At 65.2% G+C, this 16,327-nt stretch overlaps 2 protein-coding genes across 5 annotated transcripts; one reads left to right on the forward strand and one right to left on the reverse strand.

The window, feature by feature from the left end:
• The first annotated feature begins 4,981 nt into the window (after positions 1-4,981).
• Positions 4,982-6,650, forward strand: LAMTOR4 (late endosomal/lysosomal adaptor, MAPK and MTOR activator 4). 2 transcript variants are annotated; one of them, XM_069799646.1, is made up of 4 exons: positions 5,001-5,095; positions 5,341-5,421; positions 5,734-5,851; positions 6,266-6,650. In XM_069799646.1, the coding sequence occupies exons 1-4, from the start codon at positions 5,093-5,095 to the stop codon at positions 6,361-6,363; spliced, it is 300 nt and encodes a 99-aa protein (XP_069655747.1). In that variant the 5' UTR covers positions 5,001-5,092; the 3' UTR covers positions 6,364-6,650. The 2 variants fall into 2 exon arrangements, with proteins under 2 accessions (XP_069655748.1, XP_069655747.1); XM_069799647.1 differs by lacking the exon at positions 5,341-5,421 and having other exon boundaries at positions 4,982-5,095.
• A 179-nt stretch (positions 6,651-6,829) lies between these two features.
• On the reverse strand, positions 6,830-16,239 carry TRAPPC14 (trafficking protein particle complex subunit 14). Of its 3 annotated transcripts, none has more exons than XM_069799645.1 (13): positions 15,823-16,239; positions 14,456-14,566; positions 13,963-14,230; positions 10,721-10,816; positions 10,147-10,279; positions 9,979-10,065; positions 9,699-9,819; positions 9,342-9,489; positions 8,880-8,962; positions 8,449-8,612; positions 8,091-8,245; positions 7,817-8,010; positions 6,830-7,567 (listed from the first exon to the last, which is right to left on the reverse strand). In XM_069799645.1, the coding sequence occupies exons 2-13, from the start codon at positions 14,563-14,565 to the stop codon at positions 7,414-7,416; spliced, it is 1,713 nt and encodes a 570-aa protein (XP_069655746.1). In that variant the 5' UTR covers position 14,566; positions 15,823-16,239; the 3' UTR covers positions 6,830-7,413. The 3 variants fall into 3 exon arrangements, with proteins under 3 accessions (XP_069655746.1, XP_069655745.1, XP_069655744.1); XM_069799644.1 differs by having other exon boundaries at positions 14,456-14,569; positions 15,827-16,238; XM_069799643.1 differs by lacking the exons at positions 13,963-14,230; positions 14,456-14,566; positions 15,823-16,239 and adding an exon at positions 11,088-11,934.
• Between the last annotated feature and the right edge of the window lie 88 nt (positions 16,240-16,327).

The raw sequence follows: 16,327 nt of genomic DNA on the forward strand, positions 1-16,327 counted from the left end.
GATGTCCCACTAAGCTATGTAAGAAACTAATTCATTAAATGCAGTAACCATACTACTATCAAAATTGATGTGCTTTAGTTTCCTGTAAAAACCCCAAAACACTATGGGGTTACACTTCATTTCTAGCAAGACCACGCATACCACCTAACTTCTATCAGAACTACCTTCTGGATAGGACTGAATGACAAAGCGGAATTGGATCCGTTAAGAATCCCTTCTCAAAAATATCTCCGTTTGCAAAGTAAATTATTTACGGTAAATGACCAATGATTCAGAGTGACCCTAGTCTCTCCAACTGACTCCCTTAAGAGAACTAGATGAGTCCCAAAGGACAGAAAACACAAAAATACCATTGAAATACAAGAAATGTATCAGAAACTGTATGAAGCAGCCTAATTAACATCTAAGTAGCTAGAACAAAAACAAATTGCAAAACACAACAAAAAACACCACTGGAGATGTATCGATAAAAATAGATGAAGGCTATCGCCTCCTCTGAAAAACCCAAGAGGAGATCTAAGATGACAATAGACATCTTTGGGGTACCAGATACCAAACGGAAACACATTATAAGATGGAAAACAGAAAGTCTGCTCTGGAGCAGAAATATGGCTTTGGAAAAGGTTCTGACAGAGCAAGAGGCATCATCAGAGGGATTAGAGAGGTTCTGAAGGGGCCAGAGAGACCAGAGAAGTCTTGGGGGTGCAGTGAGCTCAAAAGCGAATTGAACAAAGAACAGATGTCCTCAGGTGACCAGGGATCAAATGGAGGCGCACCAAACAGATGAGAGGACAGAAGGACTGACCGGGGTGAAAGATGAGGACTCAGGAGGGGTTCTCAGGGGCAAAGAGGGGTGCAAAGTGCCCTCCCAATCAAAAACAGGCTCTAGGGCGTAGGGAATGTCTCGCAAGAGCTCAGCAAAGGGAGCAGAGGAGTCCCGAGGGGGCCTGAGAGACCAAAGCAGCCTCAGAGATAACAGTGAGGAACTCTGAAGGGTATTTCAACACAGTACAGACATAGTCAAGGGGGCATGGCTGAACAAAGGCATCCTAAATGGCAAAGAGGAAGATAAGAGAGCTCTGAAGAGCACAAAAAAATAAAATGGAAAGGGAGCTAAAGTGCTACAGGATTGCTGAGGAGTACAAGAAAGGACTCGGAAAACATTGCTATAGAGAGTGGAGGAATTGGGAGGGGGGCAGCGTAAGAAAAGAAGGCTTGGAGACAAGACACAGCAAGGGCCTCGGAGTCTCAGGAGGGCATCTAGGCAAACTAGAGAAGACTGAGTGAGAGAGGAACCAAATGGAGACACCTTCAATGGCAGAGAGGAAGATAAAGGAGTGCTGCATAGCAAAGAAAGAAGGGTGGCTCCTGTGGAACAAGAGAGATAGAAAGGGAGATCAAGTGCTACAAGGTGCTGTGGAGATCGAAGAAGGTCTCGGGAGGCATTGTGACTGTGAGGAGAGGGGTGTTGAGGGGGACTAATGGAACAAAGAAGGCTTGGTGATGACAAGGAGGAACTCGGATGGTCATCTGAGAGGAGAACAGATGGTCTTGGGTGGGAATCCTAGGTAGCGTAGAGGAACAAATGCATGTTCTGTGGCTCAAATGTGGCCTCACCTAAAGTGCTACAAGATGGATGTGGAGAACAAGGAAGGTCTTGGGAGGCATTGTGACTGGGAGAATAAATGTCCTGAGGGAGCCAGAGAGAAACAAAAAGGGATTGGGGACACAACAGTTAAATCCAGACAGGATCTGAACCAAGTAAACATGTCATCAGAGGGCCAGGGAACAAATAGAGGCACAGCTAGAGGGAAGAGAGGACAGCGTGGCTGGGCTGGGTCACAGATACGGACTCGGGAAGTCCTCTGAGGGAACGAGAGGGACGTGAAGTCCGCTACAAAGCTAAAAGTGTGCTAAGGGCAACCTCAAAGGCATCAATAGGCATCATGACACCATTAGAGGGGTCCCAATTCAGCCAAAGATACCAAAGAAGGCTCAGGGAGGCATTGTGACAGTAGCGGAGAGGTTCTGAGATAGACACACAAAAGAAGGCTCTAGGACATGATGAAGTGGTCCAGAGGGGATTTGAACAGACTACAGATGTCCTTAGGGGACCAGGGACTGAAGAGACGGCTGTGGGGCACGAGGATGGCCTCAGGAGGCATGACAATGGGAGAAGGAGGGTGCTGAGAGAGAGACAGAAGGCAGCTCTGGGACACAATGCAAAACTCAGGAAGGCGTCCTGTTGCAGAGGGTCCACAGGGGACATCACACACAGACCAACGTGATCAAGTGAAGCCCATTTACTACAACTTTTAGCACAGTTATATACCTTATGCGCTTGTGCACGCGCCTTATACAATACTCTAATTGGTACAATACCCCGGTTCATGCGACGCTATCTTATTCTCTGTTGGCTGTGCAAGCTTCTTCACGAGGTGTCCAGCAGTTACTTATCTCATTCTTCGGCATCCAGGAGTTGTTTGTCAGGCTCTTCTTATCTTCCTTTTTCCCAGCGTACGAGGACATAGCGTCCTTGTCTGCTTCAGCACTTTGTAAACTTATGCTTCGTTCCCAGCTAAAGGCTGGATTGCTCACATGCCCTTGCCCAGCCGAGAAATCCTCAACAGCGTCCCAGCCACGTACAGATGTCCTGAGGGGATGAGAGACTGAATGGAGACATCTGAGATGGCAGTGAATAAGGTAAGAGAGCTCTGGGGCACAGAGAAAGCCTGAGGAACGGCTCTGTCTGAATAAGAGAGATACAAAGAGGGCTGCAGAGCTCGAAGGGTGCCACAGGGCATGAGGACAGTCTCAGGAGGCATCAAGACAGGAACAAGAGGGCTCTGGGGGTAGAGGAAATGTGGACATAGAGACAAAGGATTTCTGACACACTGAGGTACTCAGGAAGGGCTCTGAACAGAGTACAGATGTCCTCAGGGGACTGGGGACCGAACAGAGGCATCTGACATGGCGGAGGGGAAGGTAACAGTGCTCTGGTGCACAATGAAAGCCTGAGGAAGAGTTGTCTCTGAACAAAAAAGATACAATGCCTACTGCAGGACTAAAGGATGGTCATGGAATGCAAGAACACTCACGGGAAGCATGGTGACAGAAACAGAGGGGTGCTGAGGTGGCCAGAGACACAGAAGAGAGTTCGAGGGCACAAAGGTACTCGGGAGGGGATTTGAATAGAGTACAGATGTCATGAGGGAGACATTGACCCACTGGAGTCAAGCAAGATGGAGGAGAGAATAAAAAGACTGCTCTGAGGAAGAGACGATGTTCTGACAAACTGAGAGGGGTACAAATGATGCTCCAGAGATAAAAGCGTGCCGAGGAGACCCTATAATGCCTCAGGATGAATTGAGAGAAAAGAAAAAAAATAAGAAACTTACAAAGCAACAGGGCATGTGACAAACACAAAAGAATTTTAAAAAAAGGATAGAGAGCTTGATAGAAGTAGACATAGAAGGAAAAATTTAAAAGCTGTGAGGTCCAGGACAGACATGAGATGGGGCACAGAGTCAGTGCGGGGGACATGGGATCAGGGTGGGGGACACAGGATGGGACATGGGGTCGGGGGAGACATGGGATGGGACACGGGGTAACTGCGCAGGACACGGTATAGGACACGGGGTCAGGGGGACACGGGGTCGGGGGGACACTGGATGGGACACAGCATCAGGGTGGGGAACACGGGATGAGACACGGGGTCAGCACAGGGGACACGGGATGGGACATGGGGTCAGGGTGGGGGACACGGAGTCAGGGTGGGGGACACGGGATGGGACACGGGGTCAGCGTGGGGGACACGGAGTCAGGGTGGGGGACACGGGATGGGACATGGGGTCAGGGTGGGGGACACAGGATGTGACACGGAGTCAGTGTGGGGGACACGGGATGAGACACGGGGTCAGCATGGGGGACACGGGATGGGACACGGGGTCAGGGTGGGGGACACGGAGTCAGGGTGGGGGGACACGGGATGGGACACGGGGTCAGGGTGGGGGACACGGAGTCAGGGTGGGGGACACGGGATGGGACATGGGGTCAGGGTGGGGGACACGGGATGAGACACGGGGTCAGCGTGGGAGACACGGGGTCAGCGTGGGGGACACAGGATGGGACACGGGGTCAGGGTGGGGGACACGGGATGGGACACGGGGTCAGGGTGGGGGACACGGAGTCAGGGTGGGGGACACGGGATGGGACATGGGGTCAGGGTGGGGGACACGGGATGTGACACGGGGTCAGTGTGGGGGACACGGGATGGGACACGGGGTCAGGGTGGGGGACACGGAGTCAGGGTGGAGGACACGGGATGGGACACGGGGTCAGCGTGGGGGACACGGAGTCAGGGTGGGGGACACGGGATGGGACATGGGGTCAGGGTGGGGGACACAGGATGGGACACGGAGTCAGTGTGGGGGACACGGGATGAGACACGGGGTCAGCATGGGGGACACGGGATGGGACACGGGGTCAGGGTGGGGGACACGGAGTCAGGGTGGGGGGACACGGGATGGGACACGGGGTCAGGGTGGGGGACACGGAGTCAGGGTGGGGGACACGGGATGGGACACGGGGTCAGTGCAGGGGACACGGGATGCGCTGTGGGGCCGCTCAGAGGCCGGGGTCCGCGTGTCCCCCCCGTGCTCCTGCGGACCCCGCGTCTCCCGGAGCGCTGCCCGAGGGGACGCCGTCACGGGGGCGCGCGCGGGTGGCGCAGGCGGCCCCTGCGATGGTGACGCTCCGCCCTCCCCCGCGGCGGGACCAATAGAAGCGGCGGGACCCCCGAGGAGGGCAGGGTCTGTAGATGGGAGGGGACCCGTCGTCCCTCGCGGCAGGCGGCTCCCTCTATGCAAATACAAGCCTGACTATTTGCCCGCCCGGAGGCGCTCGGGCCGCGCCCTCTCTCACCACGTGCTTTCCCAGCCGGCTCCCACTGGTGGGCGAGCCGACGGGGGCGGGATCCGCGGCGCGCGCCGGGGGAAGCGGGACGGGCCGATGACAGGCGGAACCCTGCGCCAATGGGACGGCGGGGCGGGGCGCGGCGGTCACCTGACCGGGACGGCGCCGGAGCGGCGCCATGGTGAGTGCTGCGGCGGGCGCCGGGAGAAAGCGGGAGGGAGGGACCGGGACCGTGGGGCGGGGCTGGGAGCGCCGGGATGAGGGGCACTGGTGGGGACTGGGATGGCGGGGGGCGCTTTGGGGCACCGGGGGCGCTGGGGCATGGGGCTGGGGGGAGCTGGGGTTAGGGGCGCGCTGAGGCGGGAGGAGAACCGGGGGGGCCCTGTGCCGTGCGGGCTGACGGATCCCCCCCCCCGCTGCCCCCAGACTACGGCGCTGACCCAGGGGCTGGAGCGCATCCCGGACCAGCTGGGCTACCTGGTCATCAGCGATGGGGCCGTGCTGGCGGTGAGGGCGGCGGCACCCGCTCCCAGAGACCTGGGGCGGAGTCCCGGGGCAGGGCGGGGGGAGCGGGGGGGACGACACCCGGACACTTTGGGTCCCTGCGGGGCGGGAGGGGGGTGCAGAGGGGACACAGAGGTACTCGGAGGCACCTGGGTGCCGGGACGAGGGGCGGGGGCGGACAGACACCCGGGCCCTGGGGGGGTGGAAGGGGTACCCGGGTATCTGGGAGGGGGTGGTGTACCCGCGTATCTGGGCGCAGGGGTGGGCTCAGACGCCCGGGTGCCACTGACACTGTTCCCCTGCCCCGCTCCCCAGTCATCAGGCGACCTAGAGAACGATGAGCAGACGGCCGCCATCCTCTCGGAGCTGGTGGCCACGGCCTGTGGGCTGCGGCTCCAGCGCGGCCATGACCCCCCCTTTAAGCGCCTCTCTGGTGAGTGTGGGCTGTCCCTGGGGTAGCCCTGACCCCCACGCCACCCCCAGGGTCAAGACAGTGCCCCCCAAACTGTCCCCAGGGTGGTGCTGGTGGCCCTGCCGTCCCCCGGGTGGCCATGACTGCCAAGGGGGATAGCGGTGGCGCTGCTGTCCCCCGTGTTGTAGGGGTGACCCCAAGTTATCCCTCCAGTAGTAGTGGTCCCACTGCCCCTAGGGTGGCTGTGACCCTCATACTGTCCTTGTGCTGGTGGCCCCACTGTGCCCAGAACAGCCCCGACCACTGTGCCGTCCCAGGTGCTCTCCCCAGGATGTCAGTGGCCCTGTGCTTGTCCTGTCCCCGGGGTGGCAGTGCCCCCAGTGCGCTTGGGGTGCTGGTGTTGGCCCAACCCCTGTGCTTACCCTGTCCCCGCAGTGGTGTTCGGGGAACACTCCCTCCTCGTCACTGTCTCTGGACAGAAGCTCTTCGTGGTGAAGCGGCAGAACCACGTCCAGGAGCCCGTTGCCGTCTGAGACGCACCCCCGCTGTCGCCAAAGCGGGGGACAGTCCCCCTCATCCCCACTGTCCACAGGGCCTCAGGGTAGCGGAGGACCGGCTCCCCTGTCCCTGCTGGCCCCAGGGCCCTGCAGCGACACCCAGTCACATCCCTGTCACCTCGAGGGCCTTGGGGACTGGTCCTCCATGTCCGTGCAGTCCCCAAGGCCACGTGGTGTCCCCCATGTGCCTCGGGTCCCCGCAGCATCACGCCCCCGCACACACTGTCCCTCTATTGAGGCAATAAATTATGTCCTGGACCCCCCCATCTGGCTTCTTTGCGGGGGGATACAGGTCCACTCAGGACAGGGCACAGGGTGAGATGGGGTGCTCGTAGGGGAGGGGCACGCAGAGCCCTTCGGGGGGCTCCTGCTCCCCCCACTCCCACACCCTGCAACACCCCAAGTCACCCCAGCATCCCCCAGTGACAGACTTGTCTCCATGTCCAGGCCAGCGCTTTATTGGCACACGCGCACACACACGGACAGCAGCCAGTGCGGAGACAAATAAATAACAGGGAGTGGAGGTGCCACCCATATTGGGAGGCACGGAGACATCCCCATCCCCAGCGGGGCACAGGGGTTGGCAGTGCAGGACCTGCCTTTGGCTCAGCGCCCCAAGGACGGGTCCCAGTGTCCCCCATGGCCCCAGGGAGAGGTCCTGGTCCCTTGTTCCCCCCATCCCCCCTCCCACCCCAAGCAGCCAAATTCAAGGCAACGCAGGAAGCTGAAGGGGTGTAAACAGCGCTGGGACCAGCCACAGGACGTCCCCCCGCTTCCCCCATGCCACCCCCATCCCCAGAGCATTGTCACCCCCAGGCTGGGGACAGACCCCTGTCCCCATTGGTACCCCCATGGCACATTCCAGTCCAGTCCCAGTGAAGCAGCAGGTTCATCACCTGGGAGTGCAGAGACAGAGCCCCAGCCCCCTGCGTTCTGCGCTCCCCCCCCCCCAAAGCTTGTCCCCTTCCAGTGCAGTCTCCAGGACGCAGCAGGATTTGTCCATCCCCATTATCCCCCAGGTCCCCATCACTTGACAGGCTCCACAACCAGCACCTTGCACTCCCGCTTGGCAATCTTGTCCAGGGACAGCACCGTCTTCTCGGAGGGCAGGTAGAGGGGACGTCCCACGGGGGACCCCACCGGCGGGGTGATGGCACGTCGCTCCATCACGCTGCCTGACCTGGGGCGTGGGGAGGTGATGGGGGCTGCCCCAGGTCACCCTTGTCCTGGGTGTCCTCCCTGTCTCAGGTGTACCCCAGCCCTGTCCTGCCTGTCACCCCACCACATCGCCCTTCTGCGTGCCCCGCCCCGACCCTGCTCTGATCCCACCACTGTGCCCATCTTGTTCCACGGGTCCCTTCCAAGCATGCCCCAGGTGCTCTGCCCATCCCATGCGTCCCTCTGCCAGGTCCCCGCTGTCCCCGCGTACCTCATGAGATGGCTGCGGGACGGCTGCTGGTGGGAGAAGGACTGGGACCGGCCCAGCCCAGCCTGGTGCCGCTCCACCAGGTCCCGCACGGCCGGGCTGCTGGGGCTGCTCTTGCGTGACACGGGCCGGGCCTCGGGTGGCGGGTTGGCCACGCTGGCCGTGAACTGCAGCTTCAGCTTCATGTGCTGCGACATCTGGGGACAGACAGGGGATGCAGTGACACCAGGCCAGGCCCCAGTGCGGCCCCAGGGGCCCCGCAGCCAGACAACCTCACCTCGAAGAGGCCAGCCCGCAGCGCCTGGAAAGCCACACGGATGGTGAGGGCGCTGCCCTTGCGCGAGTAGCCCAGGTTGTTGAGCGGCGTGTGGCACACGATGGCATCCAGCGCCGCCTGCGTGGCCCGGCGCTCCTCCCCGGACAGCTTCTTCCCTGCAGGGACCACCAGCGCGGCGGGGACGGGACCGCTGGCCCCTGCCCGGCCACCTCCAGCACCTCCTGGCTACAAATGTCCCATCCTGGCTGCCCCCCTTCCCTCACCCCATCTGTTCCCCTCTTAGCTACACCCAGAGGCACTGCCAGCCCCTCCAATCTCCCCCCCGGCCCCTGCCAGGCCCCATCCCCTCTGTCCCCACCGGCCGTGGCAGTCTCGGGTGTCCAGACGAGGCGCACGGCCAGGAAGTCCTGGAGGTCGTTGAGCAGCGTGTAGGTGACAGTGAAGCGCTGCCGGGCCCGCACTGGGGACTCACAGGCAGCCGTCATCACAAAGCGCGGCCGCTCCAGCCGGATGCTTGGCAGCCTGAGGATGGCAGGAGTGTACTGACATGGGGATGGCCACTGTGAGCCACAGGGATGCGGAATTAGCAATGTGGGACGGCCCCGTAGAGCCCTGAGGATGTAGGGACAGGGACGTGGAAACGGCCACGTGGCAGCCCCAAGACACGAGGTTAATGGCACAAGCAGGGGCAGGGATATCTCTGGGTCCCCCTCCTTGGGGCAGGAGGATCTGGAGGTCCCTCCCTGCTTGGGGACAGGGCACCTCAAGGATCCTCGGGGTGGTTCTTACCGGTAATGTGTGTAGATGCTGCTGGTGAAGGGCAGTTTTGGCGTTGACCACTGGATCACGGCCACCAGTGGGACCTCCAAGCCCTGGGTGGGGTGACAATGGGTCAGGGATGTCCCTGTCACCACCAGCAAGAACACTCCCCAACATCCCCACGTCCCCCTGGCTCCCTGGCAAAGACAAACACCTCAGGGTCCAACAAGGACGGTCCCCCACAGCAAGGACCGTGGTCCCACGTCCCAGCCAGGGTCGACTCCACTGACTGCCCCCAGGGAAGGACACCTGGACAAGGGCAGCATCCCTCAGCCCACCGACCGGGACGGTGGCCCCTGATCCTGGCCCAGACATCTCCCAACTAGGAGGGTCCCTGCCCAGGATGTCCCCCAATGTCCCCTCATGCCTGGCCTCGGGGCAGTCAGCCCTAGTGTCCCCCCAGCCCTGAGGGTCCCCCCAGCGTTCCCTCACCTCTTTGGCGTCCTCAGGGGGCCTCTCAGGTGCCTGGAGCTGGAAGAGGAAGTTGTGCTCCTCGAGGGCGCTGAGGGCGCAGGGGCAGGCCGAGCCAGCGCCGGCCATGCGGCAGAAGGCACCCACAGGCACCTCGCCTGAGTGGTGGCTGCAGGACGGGGCGCGGGGACAGCTCAGTGACACACAGGGACCCGCGCTGCCAGCCCAGGGCTAGCAGTGCTTCCCGGGGGTGGGGCTAGGGACACGGCATGGTCGCATCCTGAGGAAAAATGGGGGGCCCTGTGGGGTCTGGGAGGCAGCACGGCCACGCCCCACCCTCCACCCTAGGGACGGTCCCCCGGCTGTCTCGGCACTCACCAGACATCATCGACCAGCAGCACGGACCCGTCGGGCATGACGGGCAGGTAACTGGCATTGAAGTTGGGCAGGATCTGCACGTCCCACAGTGAGATCTCCTCCTGGGACCAGCCGTTGAGCACTGGAGGATGGGGACATCAGGGGACAGTTCAGGGAACGCTGTCGTGGCCCCCACCAGCCCATGTCACATCCTCCCTGGCTCCACATCCTCTGCTCTGTCGCAGCCGCCCCACAGATGCCACCCCTTTTCCAGCCACCCTGGGACTCCTGTCCCCCTCACCTTTGAGCACAGTGAGGTACTTCCCAGACACGGTGAGCTGGCGGCATCGCACCACAGGCGGGGGCAGCACTGTCAGCAGGGTGCTCACTATGGGGACACAGGTGGTCAGGGGACACGGGACGTGGGGATACGGAGAGAGAGAGAGAGGGGATGCGGGGACGCTCCTACCCTGCGCCTTGAAGGCCCCCTGCTCCTGGCGGAAGACGTGCGCAGGCGCCCGCGTCTGCAGCAGGCTTAGGTACCCACCGCCCTCCTGCAGCTCAGGCGGCTCCGTGTCCCTTTTCCACACTGTCACCACAATCTGCGGACAGCAGGGACACAGGTCACAGCTGGCACAGGTCCAGCCCCGAGCTCCCCCTCTGTCCCCACAGCTCCTCCTGTCCCCCACACCTACCCCAAGTGGCTTTCATTCACCCAGAGGCAGGGGGGGTAAGCAGGGCTGGATCCTGCTCCCCGTCCCATGCCACTACGCTGTCCCCAAGGTCCCCAGGGTATGACCAAGACCCCCTCCAGTCCCCAAATTCTACCTTGCCCTTGATGGACCCAGAAAGGAGGACTAAGCCTAGATCTCTGTGCCAGCTCTGTGGTCCCAGACTGGCCCCAAGATCCTGTCCCTGATGACTGCATATTGTCCCCAACATCCCCTCCTGCCCTTGAGGTCCCCACGCTGTCTCTGAGGTCCCCTCCCATCCCCAAGGTCCCCACGCTGTCCTCAAGGTCCCCTCCTTCAGGGACTCCTCACCTTGGCCTTGAGGGTGCCAGGCGGCAGCTTGTCGAGGGAGATGGTCAGAGGGAAGATGACCTCGTCCGTGGACACGATGGGGTCCTCCACCGGTATCTGGGGACACAGCAGGGCTCAGCGCCACAATGGCCCTCAGCCCCATCCCCCTCGTTCTCCCCCATGCCATGTCCTCCCTTGGCCTTTGTCCTGACGTCTGCCCGCTGCCCCTCTTTGTCCCCACATCCCTCTTGTTCCCAGGTCCCTCCCGTGCTCCCTCATCCCCTTGTCCCCCACATCCCTCCCGAATCCTCCCTTGTCCTTCTGTCCCTTCCTGACTCCCCCTTACCCCCATATCCCCCACCCCCCACCCCCAGTCCCCATCACCCACCCCGGCTGCGGGGCGCCCCGGGGGGCCCTGGCTGTGTGTCAGGAGGGCCCGGCAGTCCCGGAAGACGGTGGGCTCCGGCGAGGCCCCGCTGCCGGTGCCGTCCCCGGTGCCATCCGGATCCGCGTCCCCGTCCCGGTCCCCGCCGGCCTCTGTGCCGCCGGGGCTGACGCTGGCCAGGGCGGCCAGCGAGGCAGCCAGCTCCGCCCAGGGCGGCCGGCCCGGCCCGGTGCCACCGCCGCTGCCGGGGCGGCAGCGGAGCACCAGGAGGAACCGCACGGTCTCGCCCAGGTAGAGGTGGTTGCGGCGGGGCAGCGCCCGGTACCGGCCCGGTTCCCCCGACAGCAGCTCCCGGGCCGCGAACGGCACCGCCGGGAAGTACATGAAGTAATCGCACTGCGACTCCATGGCCACCGGCCCCGGGGGCGAGGGGCTAAGGACCGGGGGAACCGGGGGATCTTAGGGGTGAGGGACAGACCCGGGGACCGGCGTGACCCGGAGGAACGGGGCGGGGGGGGGGCGGGGGGGGCGGGCGGAAGAGTCCCGGGAGCGATGCCGGGGCACCAGTGGGTTCCGGGCCAGGGGAAACCCCGGAGACGAGGGCCCCGGGGGCGGGGGGGTGTCGGGGGTGGGGATGCCGGGCCGGGTCGGACGTGCCCGGAGGGTCTCCCGGAGCCGGGCCGCGCCGGGGCAGGTGCCGGCAGCTGGCCGGGCCGGGAGCTCCCGGGAGCGGGTCCGGATCCGGGTCCGGGTCCGCGCGGCGCTGCCGGTGCGACCGGGCGCGGCTGGGAGGGGCGCGCGCAGGGCGCGGCACCGATCCCCGAGCGCCCTGGTCGGGTCGGGCAGCCGAGGGCCGAGCACATCGATGCTCTACCTTCCGCACAGGGACCAATCTACACCCGGAGGGGCGGGACTTCCTCTCCTGTAGCTCCTCGCCAGCTCCCGGGGGGCGGGGCATCCCCGCCGACTGACTGGCAGCAGAAGCACCCAGTCAGCGGTCTGATTCCAGTCTTTATTGCCATAGTTACCACAAAGCGAGCCTCGATGAGGCGGGGCCTGCGGCAGCCCCTTCCCCCAGGGGGCGGGGGGCCCCTGATCCACCCCGGGCCCGGGGGCCGTTACCGGGCCCTGGTAAACTGAGGCATGGAGCTGTACCGTGGCGGGGGGGACCCTGATCCCCACCGGGGCGGGGTCGTGGCCATTGCCCGGCCCTGGTAGACTGAGGCACGGATCTGTACCGTGGCGGGGGGGGGACACCCTGATCCCCACTGGGGCAGGGGGCCATTGCCCGGCCCTGGTAAACTGAGGCACAGGGTGGTACCGCGGGAGGACCCCGATCCCCGTCGGGGCTAGAGGTGGCCATTACCAGCCCAAGTAAACTAAGGCACAGAGCTGTACCGGGGGGTGGGGGGGGTGGGGCGGACAACACACCCCAGTCCCCATCAGACTGCAGGGAGGGGGGGGGCAGCATTACCCACAGCAGGTAAACCGAGGCACAAAGTGGTTCCATGGGGGGACCCTGATCCCCATCAGGGTTAGGGGGCCCGTCGCCCAGCCCAGGTAAACCAAGGCATGGTGCCATTCCCAGGCCGCGTACCGCTGCCGGCCCCCCCCCCCCCGCTACCCCCCAGGCGGGATGGATGCGTTGCCCCCCCCAAACTGCCGCCGGTCGAGGATGTCCTTGTACTGCAGCTCGGGGGTGGCGAGGCGAGCGCAGCGCTCCCGCTCGGTGGGGGGCAGCCCGGCTCGCAGGGCGTACCCCAGGATCTGAGCCCGGCCGGGGGGCTGGAAGGGTCGGAGGCGGCCGTCGGGGATGGCGCGGGCGGGCAGGGGTCCACCACCCTGCAGACAGTGGCGTGCCAGGGCGGCGCGGCGCTGGCGCAGGCGGGCCACCTCCTCCCGTAGGCGGGCAGCCCCGAAGGCCTCGGCCCGGCGCCAGAAGGAGCGGTTGAGGTGGGCGTAGAGCGCCCAGTCGAGGCTGTTCCAGGCCCGCAGGCGGGCGGCCTGGGCGGGCGAGACACGGGGGCCGTCCCCAGCGGGGCGGCCGTTGTGGGCGAAGGCGGCCACGGCCTCCTCAGGCCAGCACAGGGCCTCGCGCAGCAGCACCAGCGACTCGTCAAAGTGCTCGGCCAGCAGCACCAGGGCGAAGTCCCGCTCCAGCCCCTCCAGCGCTGCCTCCACCGCTGCCCCGTCCTCTGCCGCCGGCAGCCCGAAGTCGAACCACTGCAGGTTGCGGGCATAGTGGTTGCCCCGCGCCCCGGCCTCATAGAAGCGCCCCGGGGCCGCCAGGAAGGCAGCCAGTGAGGGGGCCCGCCGGAAGGCCGGTGCCACAGCCCGGTAGTAGGCGAAGGCTGACTCGCCCAGCGTGCCTGGGTCCCGCACGATGGAGAAGTAGAAGCTGTCGTTGGGCATCACCTTCTGCACCTGGGTGGGAACCGCGGCGGCGGCTCGGCACCCCACCGGGGCGGTTGCCGGCTGTGGCCCCCCTGCCCCCAACGTCCCCCCACTCCCTTGGCTGTCTCCCGGATCCCCCAGACGCCTCCCCCCGGCCTCCATCCCCCCCAGGAAACCCCTCGCCCCTAGACATCGTCTGCCTCACGAGAGGGCCCTCCATCTCCTCCAGATGTCCCGTGTTCCCCGGGGCATCCCCTGGCTCCGCCAGACAGCGTTTCTCTTTCGAAACCTCCCCAGACCTCCTACGTCTCCCCCTGATGTCCTCCACCTCCCTCGGATGCCCCCAGCCCCAGCCATCCCCGCCCCAGCCCTGTCCCCCACCTCTCTCCATCCCACATCCCCCAGCCCAGCCCAGCTCCCCCACGTCCCCCCATCTCCCCCCCACAGCTGCCGCATCCCCGCTGTCCCCACGCGCCCCTGGTACCTCGGTGAGGTTGAAGCGCATGTGGTGGCAGATGATGTCGAAGGGGGGACCCCCCGGGCGGTACCCCTTGACCCGCTCGGCCCGGAAGGGGCTGGGGTACCCGAACTGGTAGCGGTGGGGCAGGGCGAAGCGCAGCCCCCGCGCCTCCCCAAAGCGGTGCAGCAGGTTGACCACGCTGCTGCCCCCCGTCTTGTGGGTCTTCAGGAACACCAGGTGGGTGCGGGGCTGGCAGGGCACCGGGGGGCGGCCGGCAGGGGCCACAGGGGCCCTGAGGACACGCGGCGGGGTCAGGGGGTGCTGCCTGTCCTGCCTGGCCCCAGCTATCCAAGGGACCCGTCCTGGGACCCCCATCCCATCCATCCAGGAGATGCGCGAAGGGTCAGGGACCAGCATCCTGCCCCACCTGGGACATGCCCTGGGTGAGGTCCCAGGGGATTTTGGGGGTGCAGCGTGTGGTGAGCCCGGGGGCCTGGGGTGGGGGGGGGTGTCTCACCTGCGCTGGAAGGGCCCCCCCAGGAGCTGCACCGTGAAGCCGATGGTGACGCAGACCCCCAGGGCGGCCCCCAGCGTCTGGAGCCGGCAGCAGGCGGGTGGCAGCTTCATCCTCCTGCGGGGACACGGCAGCTCAGGGGACCCCGGCATCACCTTCCTGGGGGGACACTGGGGTCTGCCACATCGGGGTCCCCATGCTCCCCCCAGGCCAGCCACATCCCGCCCAGGGGGGACAGAGCCCCGGGACCGCCCAGAGCCACGTCGTTGCGCCGGGGGAGTCTGCGGGGGCGCTGGGTGCCGGCCAGCCCGGCCCCACCCGGGGACAGCTGGGGCCGTTACGGGAAGGGGACAGGGACTGGCCACTGCCCTGGGGAGACCTCTGCCACCCCCATCCCTTCCTGTGCCCCAGGACCCCCCTGTGTCCCCAGGCCTCTCCGTCCCACTCCAGCACCTCCACTCTCCCCATACCTCCAGGAAACCCCTGTATCCCCCTGTCCCCCTCCAGGACACTCCCCGCCCCCCCCCCCCCCGGCCTTGTCCTTTCCAGATACCCCTGTCCCCCTCCAGGAGACATCATCCACCCCCACAGCCCCTGTCCCTGAGATGCCATGTTCCCCCTGTACCCCCGCGGGACACTCCGTGTCCCCAGCCACATCCCAACATCCCTCCTGTCCCCCCTGCTTTGCTCTGGGACCCCACATTCCCCTGGGACCCCTGTGGCCCCAAACTCCACGTCCCATTCACCCCCTATGTCTCCCTGTACCCCCCCTGCCCCGTTCCCCTCCACAGCCCTGGGCTGCCTGTCCACCTACCCTGGCCCTATGTCCCCCTAGCCCTGCCCCAGGGCCCCCCTGGCCTCCCAGGCTGACCCCCAGACCCGTGTCTCCAGGACCTCCTTGTCTCCTGGGTCCCACTGACCCCACCCTGTCCCCAGACCTCTAGGTGATCTAAGCCCTGGGTCCCCCACCCCCCCATCCCCTTACAGCCCCCTGTGCCCTCATGTCCTGCACAGCCATGTGCCCCCCCCCCAGACCCCGAGTCCTACCAAGACCCTTGTCCCCTACGCGACCTCACGGTCGCCTCCTCCCACTGTCCCCAGTGTCCCCCAGACCCCGTAGCTTCCCAGATGCTGCTCCCCCGGGGCTCCCCCTCAAGTTCTGTGCCCCCACCTCATGCCCCATGGACCCCCAGCCCCGTGTCCCCTCCGTGTCCCTCGTCCCTCGCGTGTGCCCACCCTGGCCCCCGCAGCCGCCCGCACTCCCAGCTCCCTGCCATGCCGCCTCCCCGTGTGGCAGTGCCTCCCGACCCTCCGTGCCCTACGGGGCCCCCCAGTGTCCCCCCCAGTCCCGGTGCCCCCCCCCCCCGCACTCACCGCGGACGCGGGGCCGCTCACTCAGCCCCGCCGCATCCCGCTGCGCTCGGGGGGGGGCCGGGGGGGAGCTCAGGGGCGACCAGGGGCTCGGCAGGGGGCAGCTCCGGCCGCCCCGGTGTCCCGGGCGGGGAGTACGGCCGCCCCGGTGCCGCTGTCGGGGGAGCCGATGTCCGGGGGGGGGGGGGGGGGGCCTCGTCCGCTGGGCCGGGGGGCACGGGGGGGGCCCGGTGGCCCGGCGGCTCCCGGCGTCCCGGCCGCTCTCTCGGTCTCCGCGAAGTTTTCTCCTTTGTCTCCCGCTGTCCCGTCCCGCCCCGCCCCGCCGCACCGGGACGGCCCCCGGTACCGGAACGGCCCCCGCGCCCCCGCCCGGTTACGGCGGGACGCCCCGGGACCGGCCCCGGCTCCGGCCCCGGCCCCGGGAGCGGGACGGGCCCCCCGCCCCTCGCCCCGCGCCCTCGCCCCACCCCCCCGTAGCGGGACAGAGCCCGGGGGCACCGGGGG

Source organism: Haliaeetus albicilla, chromosome 13 (genome assembly GCF_947461875.1).
Source record: "Haliaeetus albicilla chromosome 13, bHalAlb1.1, whole genome shotgun sequence".
Taxonomy (NCBI): domain Eukaryota; kingdom Metazoa; phylum Chordata; class Aves; order Accipitriformes; family Accipitridae; genus Haliaeetus; species Haliaeetus albicilla.

Bases quoted from the DNA above. Each gene is read 5' to 3' on its own strand.
- LAMTOR4 (XM_069799646.1), top strand. The intron at 5,422-5,733 runs GTGAGGGCGGCG...CCCGCTCCCCAG, and splicing joins GCGATGGGGCCGTGCTGGCG to TCATCAGGCGACCTAGAGAA. The intron at 5,852-6,265 runs GTGAGTGTGGGC...CTGTCCCCGCAG, and splicing joins CCCCTTTAAGCGCCTCTCTG to TGGTGTTCGGGGAACACTCC.
- TRAPPC14 (XM_069799643.1), bottom strand. From the start codon at position 11,492: ATGGAGTCGCAGTGCGATTACTTCATGTACTTCCCGGCGGTGCCGTTC. The intron at 9,820-9,978 runs GTGAGGGGGACA...CCCATCCTCCAG, and splicing joins GTACCTCACTGTGCTCAAAG to TGCTCAACGGCTGGTCCCAG. The intron at 9,490-9,698 runs GTGAGTGCCGAG...CCCGTCCTGCAG, and splicing joins CTGCTGGTCGATGATGTCTG to CCACCACTCAGGCGAGGTGC.